General features: G+C 34.2%; 1 protein-coding gene across 3 annotated transcripts in view; it reads left to right on the forward strand.

Moving 5' to 3' along the window:
- Positions 1–17,833, forward strand: part of LOC105487761 (ArfGAP with RhoGAP domain, ankyrin repeat and PH domain 2) — a 181,612-nt gene that overhangs the window by 131,585 nt on the left and 32,194 nt on the right. For 2 of the 3 annotated variants that reach the window (XM_071093756.1, XM_071093757.1), the window contains 2 exons: positions 1,836–1,953; positions 8,632–8,760. In XM_071093756.1, the coding sequence (XP_070949857.1) occupies positions 1,836–1,953; positions 8,632–8,760 (247 nt within the window). Of the gene's footprint in view, positions 1–1,835; positions 1,954–8,631; positions 8,761–16,131; positions 16,508–17,833 lie in introns of all 3 variants that reach the window. The other variant, XR_011621380.1, reaches the window with a different exon arrangement.

Genomic DNA, 17,833 nt, shown 5'->3' on the forward strand with positions numbered 1-17,833 from the left:
AGCATTTGCCTTGCCACTCCTTGGCCATGTCATATTTCTTATGCTGAATGCATAATGCTGATCATAAGAGATGTGAGGAGCTAGTAAAGATCAATTAGCACAAGTTAATCACTAATGCTAGAGGAGGTATTCAAAACACATGGCTTAAATCTATACACAGGCTCTTTAGTAGTACATTTTAATTTTATTTTCTAAAGTCACAACAGAAGTTATAATTGAGCCAAGTTCTTATGTTATCTGGTGTGTTTAGATAAAAGACTTGCCAGTTTCACCTATAGTAACCCCAAATACTTTTTAGAAAATAACAGAAACTATTTAAAACCAATTATATAGGTTTTAATGCTTACGATTCTGCAAAACCCTTTAGTTACATTTATCTCTGCTAATTATTACCTAAATGCATGGAGGTAGATGAAGCAGGTGATGTTCCAAGTTTATAAGAATGGAAACTGGGAAGTAAGAATACTAAGGCCAGAATACAAACCTGGGTCGCCATAATCCCGACTGGATGTTCAGTATACTGATCTGTATATTCTGTAGAGTAATAATTTCCCAAGTGTGGAGTTTTAGGTGTTACTAAAGAGGAGCTTTTGGTCTCTCTTGATGCAAGGAATAGAGTTCTGGTCTTCCTGTTTCAGACCAAGGTGCTTCCTGCTTCCTGTTTCACAAGTGGATTTCTCAATAATTTATTATTTTTTTAAGAAAGGGCTAGCCTTAAAAATATTGTACATTCATGCAGATTAACAGCATCACTGAAATGATTCATCTCTTCCATACTGCTTGATGTTCTCTATTATTCCTAGATGCTACAATAAATTTTTTTTTCTTTTAAGTTTCTATTTCTTTGGGCTTTTCTAAATAGAAAATAGTGAACTTCATTGTATAATTATATTCCAAAAAAGCACTAAATTTCATAAAATACAAAAGGTAGACTTTGCGAGTTACCTGCAGTGAAATAGGTTTTTTGTTATTTATGTATGTGCAGTATGCTTATGAGCAATTATGGGCAGGAGAAATGGAAACAAATACATTTCCAAGGAACTTTTAGTAGGGACGTCCTTTTACTGAAAATGGGCAAACCAAGTTGCAACTGCAGTATTATCATGCTTAAAACATCATTATAACTAAATTCGAATTGAAGAAAGCCATTTTGCTTTTGGCCAGCATGGACTTAAGATTGGCATAAGCAAAAACAAGAAGCAGCAAATAAAAAATTCCAAAAGTCCCCGAAGAGGTGATGTGCTTGTACAGTGGACTCAGGCTTTGGGACTTCGGTAGAGCCAACCCCCAGGCTGGCACTGCAGACTCTGGTATCCATCCTGGAATCCTGGTTCCAGCATACTTTGGTATCCCACCATCTGTCACTTGGCATGGCAGGGCACACCACGGACCTCCAAGACCCTGGAGCTTTTTGGCATGACTGATAACCACCAACTGTGTATAATTTAGAATCTAGGCTGAATAAACCAAGTTACTCTACACTCTTAATTATAGAACTGACGAGTAAAAAGTTTTACATTTAGACCACTGTTGGATTCATTGTCTGGTGAAGATCATTCCTCATGTCATTGGGTACATTCTTTCCTTCTGAGTGGTCTAATTGCTCAGTAAGTGATTAAAAATATATCATGTCTATATTGTATTTTCTTTTCGTACTTAGGTACATTTTATGGAAAAGATCTAAACATGCTGTTTTCTCTATGGGATTTTGGAAGCTGGTTTTAACCAATAAATTCAGGATGTCACTAAACGGTGGATGGGGAATATTATTGGCCTAGCATAAGGCTACTTCTGTGTCTAACACATTTTTAGAAGAAATATTACTTCTCTTACAGATATCTCCTGTGATGGAAGCAGAAGAATTAACTAATGATATATTAGCAATAAAAAATATTATTCCTACAAAAGGTGATATTTGGGCCACATTTGAAGTCATTGAAAATGAAGAGCTAGGTAAGTGATTTTTATGCGAGGGATTCTTAAATTATTTATACTATAAAAAACCACTGTTTAGGTCAAGACTTTATAAACATTTTATGTCTTAACATCTTGTTACGATTTTTTTTACCTTAGTGCATGTGTTAATATATGTTTGAGGTAGACTTTTTATGATTTTACTTATCAAAATAATTATATTACCTTATTGACTGTAAAAATACAGTGCAAGACTTTAGGTATCTCTTTTAGTGCCTCAGGAAAGAAGACCTTTGTTTATAAGGACAAGCGATTTGATTTGGTACAATATTCTGAGTGGTGTGAGTTACTATTATTTAACAAGAACACTATTAACAGAAACAAAGAATGTTGATTTAAAATATGTTTATTATTCTATAAAGTAATTTTAAGAGCAGCAGAAGCTTCATTTTTGTCTTTTTCCTTTTTCTGTCTTTAGTGGGTCAAATATTTTGTTCTTTCATCTCCAAGATGCCTAGGGATAAAGGGAGCATTTAAAGCACCTTGACTACCCCAACAGTCAAGTGCTGAATAAGCTTAACATTTTAATAATACCCTGTGGTTTCAAAGACCTCCAGAAAAAAACATAAGACACAGAATGTCTTTGGACCTTCACCATCTGTCTAGCTGCTACCTACTAAGGTCTTGGGACACTTTGGAGGACAGCTGCCAAACTGCCAAAAGAAAAATCTTGCCACCCTCAAGCTCAGCATAAAAATTAAAATACAATATTTAAAATACCCCATAGTGTGTTATTAGGAGTATTCCAATCAGTGTTAAAATGAAATGGGATTGTCAGTACTTGGTCTTTATGTTTTTATTCCTGTATTATGATTGTGCACAATTCTTTAAAATTTAGAATGTTTCAATGTTATTTTAAAATATACATTGCCAAGATCTGATGACTGTGGTACTTTGATGTCACTTCACAGTGTCTCCCTCAATTGGTCTCAATCCTCCTCGTGCACAGAAATACTCTGGCAGATGACTCCTATGACCCCCAACTGTCAAGTCCCCAGATTCACATCTGGGTTCGCTTTACCTAACCTTCTATGGCATTTATTGTTAATGACTATTCCCATTTTATTTGATGATCTTCACTCTGTTTTCCATACTGCCTGGATTCTCTTCATGATTTTCTGATCATTTTACCTCTTTTTTAGATTCTCCTTATTCTGACTTCTAAACATTGGGTTTTCCTTGCTGCAACCTCCTTTGCCATCTTTTTTCATGTTACCTATGATTATGATTATGATTATTAGATAATCTCTTCTATTTTTTTGTGCTTGGCTAACAAATATGAAATGATGTTTCCCAAATATACCTTTGTTCTTCCTCCATCTGGCTCACACTACTACCTCATTTAAAACCTAGACTAAAAGTTTCATTTGTACTTTGTCGCATTTCTCTTTATAGTACTTATCACTTTGATTTGTACTTGTCTCTTTTGATGGGGGCTCCTTGGAAAGTAGGAGCAATTCTGTTTTGTTTTGTTTTTTTTTAATCTCTAATGTCTACCCTAGTGCCTATTATATAGTAGCCATAAATCTATTGAATAAGTGAGGCATGATTTTCTATGACTCTGTGGTACAAGAGTGACAAAGTTTTTATTTTTCATCTTTGTTTAATTTTAAAGAATGGGTCACTCAGTTACCAGCTTTATTATATTTGTGCATAAGGTTAACTGTCGACATTATTGCCAGAAGTATCTTTCCACATTACAAATTGGTTTACATTGTTTCACCATGTAAAACCCTTTTATTATTTCCTTATTGCATATTCACCCTTCACAGTGTAAGTAAAATGTCTCTTCCTTCATGTTGTTCACACTGATTTCTTTCGGATCACTTGTTTAGAAATCTATAATGCTGTGTACTCTATGACTTCTAGAATAGTAATGTGTATATACCTGGTTCTGCCCTATACTGTACTTTTTTTAGCGCATTTACCACATATTTTAGGCTTTATATTTTTGACTACTTCTCATAGTGCAGTTGATGTGGATCACACTCCACAAAACTCTTTTCAACTGAAGTAGGGCAAAAAAGTAGATGCATTCTGGACCTGAGTGATATGGGTTGTGACTCCTGGTATAGATGCATCCAAATGTGGGAGGCACATAGACAGAGATCTCTGCCTGTAGATTAGGAACCATGAAGAGATCTCAAGGCCCTGTTTAGTGCTTGGACAGATGATTGTCTCCTACACGCTTATATTTCTGTTGCTTTTTAAAAGTTTGATAGCAGAATACTGAATTGTGGATTTAGGGGTAAGCATCCCCTCCCTACCTCCCTTGCCCTCTCAGAGTTTGAGTACATTAAAGCATATCCATGTGCCATTGCAGCTCTGTATCTCTCTGGCTACTGGTCATCCTAAGAGGAGCAAGCTCGTGGATGAGGATAGGAAGGAATTATATATAGCTAGAAGAGGGGTTGCATTATACCAGGAAACATTGTTTTGAAATTTTATCTTGAGCGATCAAGGGATGTTTACCCTCAAAATGACTAATTATAAACTTGAATGTGATAATTAGTATATAAAATGCTAAGATTGAATTGGATTTTTTCCTATTTTTACTTCTAATTAGAATAAAGTTGTCTTTACGAAGATATCTAAAAAACTAGGAGACATCAAGTTTTGATTTGTGAATGTGTCAATGTATAAACTAAGAAATGTGTCATGTACACCTAGAAAAAATATACTTAGAGTTAAGAATTCAAATTTGGCATGGTCTTAATGTTTGGTCAACTGTGCAAGTAGAAATTGCAGGAAGAGAAATACTTTCAGAGGGCTAATGGTAGAAGAACAACAAAAGGGCCTGTGGTTATGTGGGTTTTCTGAAGCCAGTTGAACATGTGTGCACCACCTGACCTGAAATGTTGAAGGCTTTATTACTAGTAACATGCAGGGAAGATAAAGTGAAATATGAGAAGGAGATAAAAGTAAAGACATAGGTAGTAAGAAGGTTGTAGTTGATAAGAATGTCAGCCAGGCAATTGGTATGTTTTATAATGTAAACATAAATCCTCCAAGTAATGCAGTAAAAAAAAAAAAAAATGAATGAATATATAAATTTATAAATATGTAAGCCAGAGGGCTAGATTTTAAGTATCTTTATATTTTAAAGCAGGAGTTCTCTATATCCGGTGTTTCCTTTGTATAATAAATGTTCGGTAATCTTCCCTTTACTGTCCTGAGATAATCTATTGTACTCATTAAAAATTAATACCCTAATTAAAATATAAAAATAAAGGGAACGTATACATTATTAGCATGTAAATGCTGGGAAACTCCTATATGCCTGAAGATGATGAAAATAGATTCTTAAACCTGTGAATGGAATCTCCGTAGATGTGGCAGCTACTAATTCAGATTGCTATAAGCATGTACCTTTTGTTTTCACTTAAATGATATTTCAGCATTACTGTCATTGGTGAGATGGTGCACAACTTTTCAGGAAGTTCTGACTAAGACAGCACAGTCATCTTTTTTTGTTTATATGGCAGTCAGATTCGTGGGAAAATACATTACAACCATTTAAAACATTTTGATATTTTTGACGTTTTGATTTTATATTACATTGGTATGAAATATACATTAAGCCGAGTTAGATTCTCTTCCGTAAGAGCCAGTCATCCAAAATATGCTATTATTTTAATGCTTTACCTTAAATCCGATCCCATCATCTGCCAGTGTAGACCCCTTTACCCTCTGGGTTTTTCACATCTTGAAAGACATTTAAGGCCGGGCGCGGTGGCTCAAGCCTGTAATCCCAGCACTTTGGGAGGCCGAGGCGGGCGGATCACAAGGTCAGGAGATCGAGACCACAGTGAAACCCCGTCTCTACTAAAAATACAAAAAATTAGCCGGGCGCGGTGGCGGGCGCCTGTAGTCCCAGCTACTCAGGAGGCTGAGGCAGGAGAATGGCGGGAACCCGGGAGGCTGAGCTTGCAGTGAGCCGAGATCGCGCCACTGCACTCCAGCCTGGGCAACAGCGTGAGACTCCGTCTCAAAAAAAAAAAAAAAAAAAGAAAAAAGAAATTTAACCACTGAGGGGCCTCATTTAAATAGGCTTCACTGAGAGATCCAAGTTTGCAAAGCAGTTACTTTTTATGTGGTAATATCAGAAAAAGATGGTCTTGTTTCTTCCTCATACCTACTATGATGTGGAAGATCTGTTTATTTTTTATTAGGATTCTTTCTAGCTCTTCTGACTGACACATAAACTGCTGTTATCTTCTGATTATGTACGTAGGGCAGACAGTGTTTTTCACTTTGCATATGTTACCCAAGAAAATCTTAGTTTTTCCTCAAATTACATGTGAGAAAACCATCATGGGAAGGCTTACATATGTGTCCAGAATAAAATTAACTATAGTAGTTAAGATCTGGGGCTTTAAAGTCAGATAGATTTGGGTTGCACATCTCTGTTCCTCACCTTAACCACCTATGTGACTCGAGGCAAGGGGCTAAAACCTTTGTGATTCTTAGGTTTCTTTACATGTAAAATATGAATAATAATATCTAGTGAAGAGTGTGATTGTGAAGTTTGAAAGTGGTAACTGATTTAAAGCATCCAGCATATATAATGCCTGATACATAATTGTTATTCCATAAATGGCAACCGTTATTGGGAACAAAAGTATCTCAAAGCTTTCAAGTAGTAGACTCAAAAATTATGTAAAGCCAGACATAAAGGGAGTGCTTATTTTATAATTAGTTTTACCTTCAAATACATCTAACTTCAATTTGAAGACAACCAACTTAGTTAACAATTGAATTATAACTTTGGCAAATTGTGGGCAGTTATGATCTTTGCCAAATCTTTTAGAAAATTATTTGAAGAAAAGTAATACTGATATAGCACAAAATATTATATCTGGCTTTATGAGGACTCATTTTGTCTGTGAGTCTTTCTGTTAATATGATTTTTTTTTAATTTATGGGCCATAAAAGAAAATGAGATAATTTATTTGTCAAATATTTATTGAGCATTTATTATATACTCAATACTATGCTGTGAATAGGGGATATATAATAGGAAACAAGATGTGTATTTGTCTTCAGGATGTATGGCCTAGTGGATTTTTTCTTTCCTTCTTTATTTTTGCCATTATTATAATGAGTTAGCTTGCTCCAATAAGCACAGAATGCAGAACTGGATTTCTCTTTACTGGATAGGAAGCAAGCATCTGGTAATTTACGTTGGAAGCAGATAATGTATTTTCTTATCTGGAACTAGGAATTGTTGATGACTTCTGATATGATATGTTCGTAGCAAGGGAAACCAGTATTAGGGAGGATGCGATATATTTATGTAAACTTGTGATTTTATTATCAATTACATTATGATGGATCATACAAGTATGATGCTTTTGATATGCTCTTTCCTGTTTGTCTTTAGCCTCATTACTTTAAACAAAAGCAAAAAGCTCAAGTGCTGTGTGCTTTATATTTTGGATGGTTTGAAAGAGTTGAATTGACTTTTACATGGCTACAACACTAGGAAAGCAGCACTGACATCTTCATGTCAGAGCTTCTTTTCTTATTATTTCAATTATGCTATTTTCAGTGTACTGAGAAAAGGTTTGAATTTCCCATATGCTTCTGTTGCTACATTTTATTAACTGATTGACATATTTTGATCAGTACAAACTTTTCTGTGAGGCTTTGATTGTAATTCTAAAACTGGTTCTTTTTAACTCTATGCTAAGAATATATGCTGCATTTAAAATTATGATTGCCTAAATCAAAACGTATATGGATGAATGTTCTTCAGAGAAATATATTGAAGATGTCATGTAATTTCTTGCTAATTGGCCTATTATGTCAATAGTTAATATATAATATTGACACGTAATGTTTTTGGTATTTCCACTAATAGTGAAATATAGACTATTCAGTACTATTTTGTAAATTATTTTAATGTTTTCTATAGAAGTTACATTTTATAATTTTATATTGATTATGAAAATATTAGCTATGAGGTATTCACTAGTATTGATCAAAATTAGGAGTTTGATCTTGTTGGGATAAACAAAGGATTATGATTAAGTTATTATTTAGTAATGGACAATATTGTTTAATGGATTTTTAAAACTATTTAATTGCATATAAAAATAAGAAGGTTTCCCTAAACAAACCAGTATGCTATCTAAAAAAGAGGATAGAGGACTGAGTTGGTGGTTCATGCCTGTTCATCCCACCACTTTGGAAGGCAGAGGTGGGAGGGTAGCCTGAGATCAGAAGTTTGAGGCTACAGTGAGCTATGATTGCACCACTGCACTCCAACCTAGGTGACAGAGTGAAACCCTGTCTCAAAATAATAATAATAATAATAAAGTATTGTACAAGGTGTAGAATTTATTGTACAAAGGGTAGAATTCTGAGATTTTTTTATCAAAAGAAAAGTACTTCTGATTTTTAAAAACAGTTGAGTAACAAATAGGTATTCCTGCATTATTAATTTATATAGTAAATGTTATTATATGCTTAATAATTTTCTAGGTCTTAGGGTATCTTTTGTGTAGTCATAGTGCTATTACTGTATAACATAAGATATGATTGTGTATAATGGTGCCTACAGATATTTTCAAAGGGATTTTTTAAAATTTGTAATTATAAAAAAATCATTATCTTCATATATTTTCCATTTGATTTGGAATTTATTTTTTACAGAGCGTCCTCTTCACTACAAGGAAAATGTACTGGAGCAAGTGCTTCGGTGGAGTTCATTAGCTGAACCTGGCTCTGCTTACCTGGTGGTGAAGAAATTCTTAACTGCTGACACAATTAAACACTGCAGTGGTAGGTGTCATTACTTCACATTGCAACTATGATTGAAAATTCAGGTGGTTAAAGGGTAATTAATATGGCACAAGTAATATTGGAAAATGTGAAAAATGAGTAGCTAGATACAGAATGAACTGACACAGTACATAGATAAGAAAGAATATATGGACAGGAAGATATTTTCCCAGTGTGTTGCTCTGAGGTAATAGTTGACTAATTTGATTGTACCAAGTTTAAGTTTTTGGAAATAATAGTTTGTTTTTAAAGGTTGTTTACCATGCTTATGCTTATGTATTTTACTAATTTTTAGATTGAGGGCAAGTCATCTCAGTGAACTACATTTACATTGGAAAACTTTCTGGGCATTAAAGGAATGCTAAGTGTATAGGCTCTGAGACAGAGTGCTTGCTATACATCTCACATTTTTGTGATGATATTGTAAAATAAATACTTACAAAATAGAATACCTCCAATAAGAATACTTCCCATTCAACTGGAAGGAGATAGTGCACATGTAAGGTTAATTAAGTTAGCTAGCACAAGTGAACTATATAAGACCATTTCTGAACCTCTATGAGGTCTCAGAAAATTTTTATTTTGAAACTTATTCTTCTGTTGTGTTGTTATCAACTGAAAGATTAAAAAAATCAGCCACTATTGTATACAATCCAACTCAAAAAGCTAAGGATTGAAATTTACCATTACTTTTATGATTAATATTAATAATAACAATTATTATTTCTTAATCGCATATCAGCAGAGCTCAATACACATCAAAGCTTATTTAAAGTGTTTTTTAACTTCCTTGTTAAGTTCTATTATCTTTCAAATTTTACAAATGAAGGGAAGAGAAACTCAGAGAACTTAAGTAATTTGCCTTATTATTATTCAATTACTAAGTATTGAATTGAAGAACCGATTGACATTCCTCCTAATTTTAATCATGTGGAAAAATGTGGAGAGGATGGCACAGCTCTTCAGTACTGTAAACCTACTCAGTATCATTGCAGATTCTCTAGTTAATAGTCATACTTCAGAGCTCTTAATTGTACCAAAGCTTACTGTATAAATTTCTGATTTAATGACACTGTCGTGTATATCTTATATACTTTCCTTACATGAAAGTACTTTTACAAAATGCAAGTAGTATAACAACTTTCGTGTCACTGTGTTCTTATAAGCATCTAAAAAACCAAAACAGATATTAACTCTTTATACTATAGAAATGTAACCTTTCAGAGACCTTTATCCTGTTTGAAATATTTTCATACTTTTACATATGATTTTGACCATATACAGCCTGTGCCTTCTTAATGTTTGCAATAGGATTTCTCTGTACTCATGTGAATGCACATGTATGAATGCACATGTCATAAAGTTGTGGCTCTCAGCTAGCAATGATTTCCCCTCCTTTCCCTCCCCATCCACAAGACATGGAACATATAGTGTCTTGAGACATTTCTGACTGCCACAACTTGGAGATTGGGTAGGGAGGCAGGGCTTCTGGTATTTACTGGGTACAGACCAGGGGTCAATGCTGATGTTGAGAAATCCTAATTTAGATAATCTGTGATATCTGTTCTAATTTGTGAATTCAGCTATTCTTTCATTATCTTTTTATTGAGTTTTTTCTTTGTTTCTTTTCTTCCAATATTCCTCTGAAATATCTGTAATTCTCCGTGTTGCAAAATGTTTAAAACCTACACCTAGACATAATACCTTTGCTGTTCTGTGAAAGCTAGTAGGCTGTCTATGTGAATAAAAATAGATAAGAATTAGATCCTAAAAGGCCATGGTATAAGTGGAGGTTCTGTATGTCTGAGGGTGAGGGTAAACCAAAACAAGTTCACCGTTAAATGCTATTAATCTTCAGGGCACTGCTGGGGGTGGGTAGCCAACAACCCAACAAGGTGTAGATTGCGCTGATTTACAGCAATCAAAACTGAGTAAAACATTTGTTGTGTAAGGGCAAGAAGAAATGGTGCAGTGACAGCCGGTACATTAGCTGTATCCACAAATGGGGTAGGAAGATCCGGTGTATTGGTGATGTTCCACCTATCCCATTGCATCTTCTAGATGGAGATATGAGTGTGTCCTTCTGTTTTAAAGCATCAAGCCTCTATAAGATCTAGACAAAGCATCTTGTATAAAAGAAAAAAAAAAAAACGAGGGAAGAGCTAAAGAAGCCAAGCAGAAGAAAGCAAGCTCAAGGCTTAAGTGATGTTTCAGAGATTTGGATGAAATGTTCTTTGGTTTTTGTTGTTGTTTGTTTTGAGATGGAGTCTTGCTGTGTTGCGTAGGCTGGAGTGCAGTGGTGTGATCTCAGCTTACTGCAACCTCTGCCTCCCAGGTTCAAGTGGTTCTCCTACCTCAGCCTCTTGTGTAGCTATTATTATAGGTGCTCATCACAATGTCTGGCTAATTTTCGTATTTTTATTAGAGACCGACTTACACCATGTTAGCCAGGCTGGTCTCGAATTGCTGACCTCAAGTGATCCACCTGCCTTGGCCTCCCAAGGATGAAATATTCTTTGGAGTAAAGTGTCAGTAAACTTCTGTGTCACTCTCTTACCCACTTCACATCTCTAACAGGGTGGGGGCCATAAAACTTACCTCTGTCCCTGAACTATCCCTGCTGCCTCATTTTCTCCAACAAATATGCATATTGTTACTCTACCAGGAACTTTGCTTGAAAAAAAATAGTGCTTTAAAGGAAAACCATCAGTAAATATATTAATTGGATCATTTCATATTTGTAGTTATGTAGTCTGGTCAAAAATAAGAGAACCTGTAAATGTCTAAAGTACTCTTATTTTCCAGTCCATAAAATTTTTATAAGTATTGAATTAGAGTTTGATTTATATTCAGATTGTAAAAGCAAAATAATCTCTTTCATTACAGTTGGTTCTCCATTTGTTTGAATTTAGGCTTGCCCTTTAAAGGAATCTATAATATTTTTTAAAAATCAATTTCTTAAGTAATAATTTTTTCTTATGGTTGTGACTTAAAGCAACCTCTACTTTATTAATACCTCTTATGAGGCATACTTTGTGATAGACTTTTGATAATTTCAGTATTCAGTCTAATTTATTTTTGTCTTGGCAAATGTCTCCTAAATCAATCACAATAACTACCTACTCCAGAGTTATTGCTCCATTCATTACCTCTACCACACCTTAAAATTGATATCTTAAAGGAAAATGATGAAAATAAATCAAATATGATTTCTCTGTCAGTGTGTTAGCAGATAAACTAGAATCATCTCAGTAATACTTAACTGTTCTTCAAAGAAAAATGGGAATAATGTTAAAGATTTATTTTCCTTTCTTAAGAATTTCTTATTGTAACCTGGGGCCAAGTAGAAATCGTCAGAATTTTAAAAAAAGAGGGGGCAGTTGGTTGCAACCACATTTTTTCTCAGTAACAAATAGCTAATATGTTAACATTTTGTTAAAACATAGGGTTGCCCTATAACGTCCGTTGTACCCTACACCCCGATACTAGATACCTAGTTGCCACGAATTTTACTCTGTCCCTACTTTTATAATTTCTATCTACAGCTTGCATTTCATTAGTTTTAGGAGTTTTTTCCTGATATGTGGAACAAATTATAACCATATACTTTGCTTGACATTATGTTTTCACCACTTCCTTTTAAAACAAGAATGTTATATAAAAGTTTTCTATCATTAAGGGGTTTTAATTTTCTCAATTTTCTTTCTTTATCCAAAATGTGGACTTCACACATAAGAATATATTTTAGAATCTAGCACTTAATTTCTGCTCATACATTTAAGGTAAAGAGGTAACATAATTTACTTTTATAGAGTTAGATGGGAGTAAGTACATTTTCTATTGCCTCTACTTATAAATTATTTGTGTTTTTCAAAGGCATTTGATTTCTTAGGAACATTTTGTGCCATTGCCATTATTGTAATAAAGAGCTAACTAACTTGAAAACAAAGGTAATAGTCCTCAATTTTTTTGTACTCCATGTATTATGACTGAAGTTTTAAGATAGGGAGAATGAAACTTCATTTACATTGCTATTTAGACAGTGTTGTAGCTTACCTAATTAAACCATCATTATATTTTATACTAAACTTCATCATATCTATCACAAGCAAACCATAAATGTATAGCTTCTGTAAGGCTCCAGAATAATCTTAAGTTGTATAAGTCTTATTTTAAGCACTAAAGTTTTTTGAAAATTATCCCAATAGAATATGATACATGAGAATGAAATTTTAATGATCTAAATAGGAGAGAAATACTTATATCTAAAGATATAAGATGTAACTCAAATGCATATTTCTTTGAATTTCTAAGTTTAGATTGCTGTATATGACAGATGCTATGGAATTAAATTTGCATTAGAATAGTGTAATTCAAAATGCAACTGCTTCAAGTAAATTCAGACCTGGAAAGCTGAGCCGTTCACTATCTATGAACTTAAAAAAAGAAAAGACGATTTCAACAAATATAATAATAAATTTACCTAGCTGATATAATTTACATTTCACTCCCCATCATGTTTTCTTAAAGCCAAAGATGTACAAGATATTAAAGTAAGACCTAGGCCACTTAAATTGGAAGTTTTTCTTTTTTCTTTTTTTTTTTTTTTTTTTGGAAATTGATGATAGTCACTGATATTTACTATGGAGTACCAAATCCCTGACATTTTCTAAAATATAATTCTATGGTAAGAAACCATATTGGTAAATTTGTATTAACTCTCTGTATCATGCAGTAATCTATAGAAAATTTAAGGTATTTAAATTTAAGAGTTTTGTTAAGCATTATCTATACCCAGAAAGAACAGAAATTCTAAATTTATGACAACTGTTGAAATATCAGAGTACAAACAGCGTGAAATAACAGACTACTCTAGGTCAGGATGTTTATGAAGAGCTTTCAATCACAGAAAAGTAGTTCAGCTGGATGATTGTAGACATCTCTTCTTACACTGAATGTGTCCTATTCAAGGAAGTGTCATTTCTTGGTTAGTTTTTCTTGTACATGCTATCCTTCTTTAGCAAGGCTATATTTTACTCTTTTACTCACTAAAAGTACATGTTGAATAAACTTTAAAAATATATAGATATATGAAACAGTTTATAACTGAGCAAGTACTGACCAAATTTTAGAGGACTGCCAACTCATTTTTATCTAGGTAGTTAGGGAATGCTTTCCAGAGTATATATCATCAGATCGTTACCATAAAAGCTGGATTTAGTTCTTGGTATTTTGGTTTGGATAACTCCTGGGATATTAAGATAGGGATACTAGAAGAGCTTGCTGGTTGGCAGTGATGGATGGAGCCACAGAATTCAGTTTTGGATGTGCTGAGCTTTAGGGGTCTGACGTGTGTTTGAGGATATATGTCTAGAAGGGAAATAAATACTTAAACCTAAGGAGCTCATTGTGTGGAAGGTGGTTTTTAACCTTGGCAGAATACTAAGTCATGCAATTTTAGTGTTAGAGTAAGAATATCAGAGACACAACACCAGCATTTAAAGAACAGATGTAGCAAGAGAGGCCCTGTGAAGGAAAAATCAGAAAAGTTTCAAGAAAGAAAGAGAGCAATGCCAACGTAAATTATCAAAGGAGTAATTTTTAGGGGGAAAAAAAAAGAGTGCTTAATAGTGTAAAATGATGCGTGAAACCAAGAAAAGTCCCTGGACATGTATTGTTATTGTGGTTGATAGTGATGGTGGTCATGGTAATCATGACTATTACTTAGAAGTATCCCAGGATATAAGACAGAATTTCATGTTAGATATTAAGAGACCTGAATTCGTATTCTAGCATAATTGCTTTCTAATTTTGTCACATAATTGTGAGCCACAATTTTCACATTTGTCAATAAGATGATATAACCTGTCTTCCCTACTTTGCAAAGTTTCATGAGAATCACATGAAAGAAAATATATGAACACTGAAAACTCCAGTGTTATCTCCACATTTATTACAAGTATGCTGAAAATTATACATTCATTTAGTATAAAAGAAATATATCACTTACACTAAATTATATTTTAGAAATGTTTATAATTCAATGTAATAATGAAAACAGTATAGGAAAACAATTTTCTGCTTTCTGCAATTTACTGTGTTAGTAGTAAAATGGCAAAAAAAAAAATCTGTCACTTTTTTATTCAATCCTGTTCTAGTAGTAACTGTATTTATAATTTAACTGTTTATAAATAATTTAATTATAGAAGGATGTCAACAGACTGCTTGTTTTGTTAACCACTGCTACTTCAATATAGTCTTCCTTCAGTATCCATGAGGAAGTGGGTTCCAAGACACTGCCACGTCTCCCGCCACCCCCACCCTGTGCCACCTGCTTGTCATGGATACCAAAATCTGCAGATGCTCAAGTCCCTTATATCAAATGGCAGAGTATTTGCATGTAATCTATGCATATCCTTCCCATGCTTTCAATCATCTGTTTACTTATAATACCTAATGCGATATAAATGCTACATAAATTGCTATGCTGTGTTTTTTTCTATTTGTATTTTACATTGTTATTCTTTGTTTCTCAAATACTTTTTTGATAATCTATTGGTTGAATTGATAGATGTGGCATCCATGGATACAGAAGGTCAACTGTATGAATAACATAAGGGATAATAGATTGGAGTGAAGGGGGCATACTTGGCTTATCCTAAGGAACAGATTACTTTCTTGAGGTGTCACAATGTGTCTATTAGTCTTAAAAAGATGCCCCTCCATTAGTCTTCTAAAAATAAACCTTCAAGTGTTAGTGAGAGAGAGAGAGAGAGAGAGAAAGAGTGGGGGGGGGGGGATGGAGTATACTTTCAAGCAGCTATTACGTCCAGTTTGGTTTTTTCTTAGTTGTAGCATTAAATTTTACCAAAATGCATTTTGAGTGAATATCATACAGTGAATGAAATATATCAGTAATTCTCCCTCCTTAAAATTATAAAAAATGCATCTATACAATCAATTCTGAAGAGGAGAAAATATGCACAATTTTGAATTTGGAAGGGCTTTTTAGATGTTGTCCTGCAAATATTGCAAAATTACTTGATCTTGGAATAATTTCAAGGGGGTTGCTTCTCAAGGAAACTGCCCATTTGTGCCCTTCTTCACTTAGAGGACATGGTGCAGGTAGAACTTGGAACAAAGAACTTTTTAAGATAAGGCATAGCTCTGAGGAAATAGTTTTGCCAGCAAGAGAAGAAGAGAGACACATGCACACCACGAAAAATAGATCAATTTGTTGTGTATTTCCTTGTCACTGATCAGATAATATATGAAAGATAACAATAGTTCATAGTTACTGTGAATTTACTGTGTGCACTGGGCTAAATGCTTTACTTACATTATTTTATATCATTTTCCTACTTATCTTAGGGTTGTTTACTACTACTAACAAATGGAGAAACTGAGATGGAGAGGTATTACGTAACTCTTTCAAGGCGACCTGCTGATAAGTGGAGAAACAGGTGTTACAGTCAAGATCTCTCCGTATCCAGCTTATATATTCTGTCCTAAACCCCTTACTATCCTGAAATCAAGGATAAATCAGATATCAGGTTTTTAGACTCTTAGAAACTCAATCTATAAGTCGTCAGACTTTTGTAAAGGTAGTTATTTCTGTAGTGTTTGCCTTAGGCTCTGCAACACAGAGAAAAATTATGTTCACCCTCCATTAATTAAACAAGGACTTACATTCTTCTTGTTCTGTGCCAAGCGCTCTTCTGAGCAATTTATATACCACATCCACTGGGTAAGTACTGTATGTATTCTCATTTTGCAGATAAGAGAATTGAGATTTAGAGATTACTGCCTGCAATCTAGCAGAGAATGTGGTTGTCATTCAAGCCCAGGCAGTCTAGCCCCAGAATGTGCTTTTAGTCACTGTATTGTGTCAGCTCTTACCTAGATTGAAGAGGATAAACCAAAGTATACATTATTTTAAACAGGAAATACAAAATGAATATGTACTTAAGCGAGGTGAAGCTGTTACAATGTTTATTTGTCACAAACCAGGGAAGCCTTAGAGGAGTAAAGAGTAGCTCAAATAAAAGTGAATTTTCTCTCCCTTCATAGTTTGCTTGCTGAAGTATGACAGGCATAACATATTGTAATGGTAGTAACTATTAGATTATATTTTCTGTGGATTCCTCGTAACCAGGTCAACCCAGCATTGTAGATAAGGCCCATGCCCTTCAAGAAGTAGAAATATTTTCTTTTAAAATACGGTGTTGGAAATAGCAAAGACATGGAATCAACCCAAATACTCATCAGTGATAGACTGGATAAAGAAAATGTAGTACATATACACCATGGAATACTATGCAGCTATAAAAAGGAATGAGATCATATCCTTTGCAGGGACATGGATGGAGCTGGAAGTTGTTATCCTCAGCAAACTAACACAGGAACAGAAAACCAGACACCGCATGTTCTCACTTATAAGTGGGAGCTGAGTGATGAGAACACATGGACACATGGGGTGGGGGAACAACAAACACCGGGGCCTGTCCATGGGGAGGGTGGGGCAGGGGGAGGGAATGCATCAGGAAGAACAGCTAATGGGTGCTGAACTTAATACCTAGGGGATGGGTTGATCTGTGCAGCAAACCACCATGGCACACACTTACCTATGTAACAAACCTGCTCATCCTGCACATGTACCCCAGAACTTAAAATAAACATTGATAAATAAAAAAGTTAAATTATGAAGCAAATATGACGTTTCATGCATTCAAGGGTGATAGATCTTGGAGTTTCATGGCATGAGTGAAAAAATATAGACTGAAGTAGTTGGAAGAACCTTCATGGATTAGTTAGGTCCAGAAGTAGGAATCAAATTTGTACAGAATCAAAGAAAACAGGATTTCTCTCAAGATCACTCAAGTGATTAACTTGAGTCATACCACAGAGAAAATGATTGGTTTTCCAAATAGTGTATTATTATCAATTGAACTTAAATATTATATTTTAGTTGAATAATTTACAGAGATGGATAGGAGTTGTCCATTTATTTCACATTTTGAAATTCAGAGGAGTGTAGGCTTTTGATTTTAGGAAGGTAAGGCTTTAATCATTA

This window comes from Macaca nemestrina, chromosome 3 (genome assembly GCF_043159975.1).
Source record: "Macaca nemestrina isolate mMacNem1 chromosome 3, mMacNem.hap1, whole genome shotgun sequence".
Taxonomy (NCBI): domain Eukaryota; kingdom Metazoa; phylum Chordata; class Mammalia; order Primates; family Cercopithecidae; genus Macaca; species Macaca nemestrina.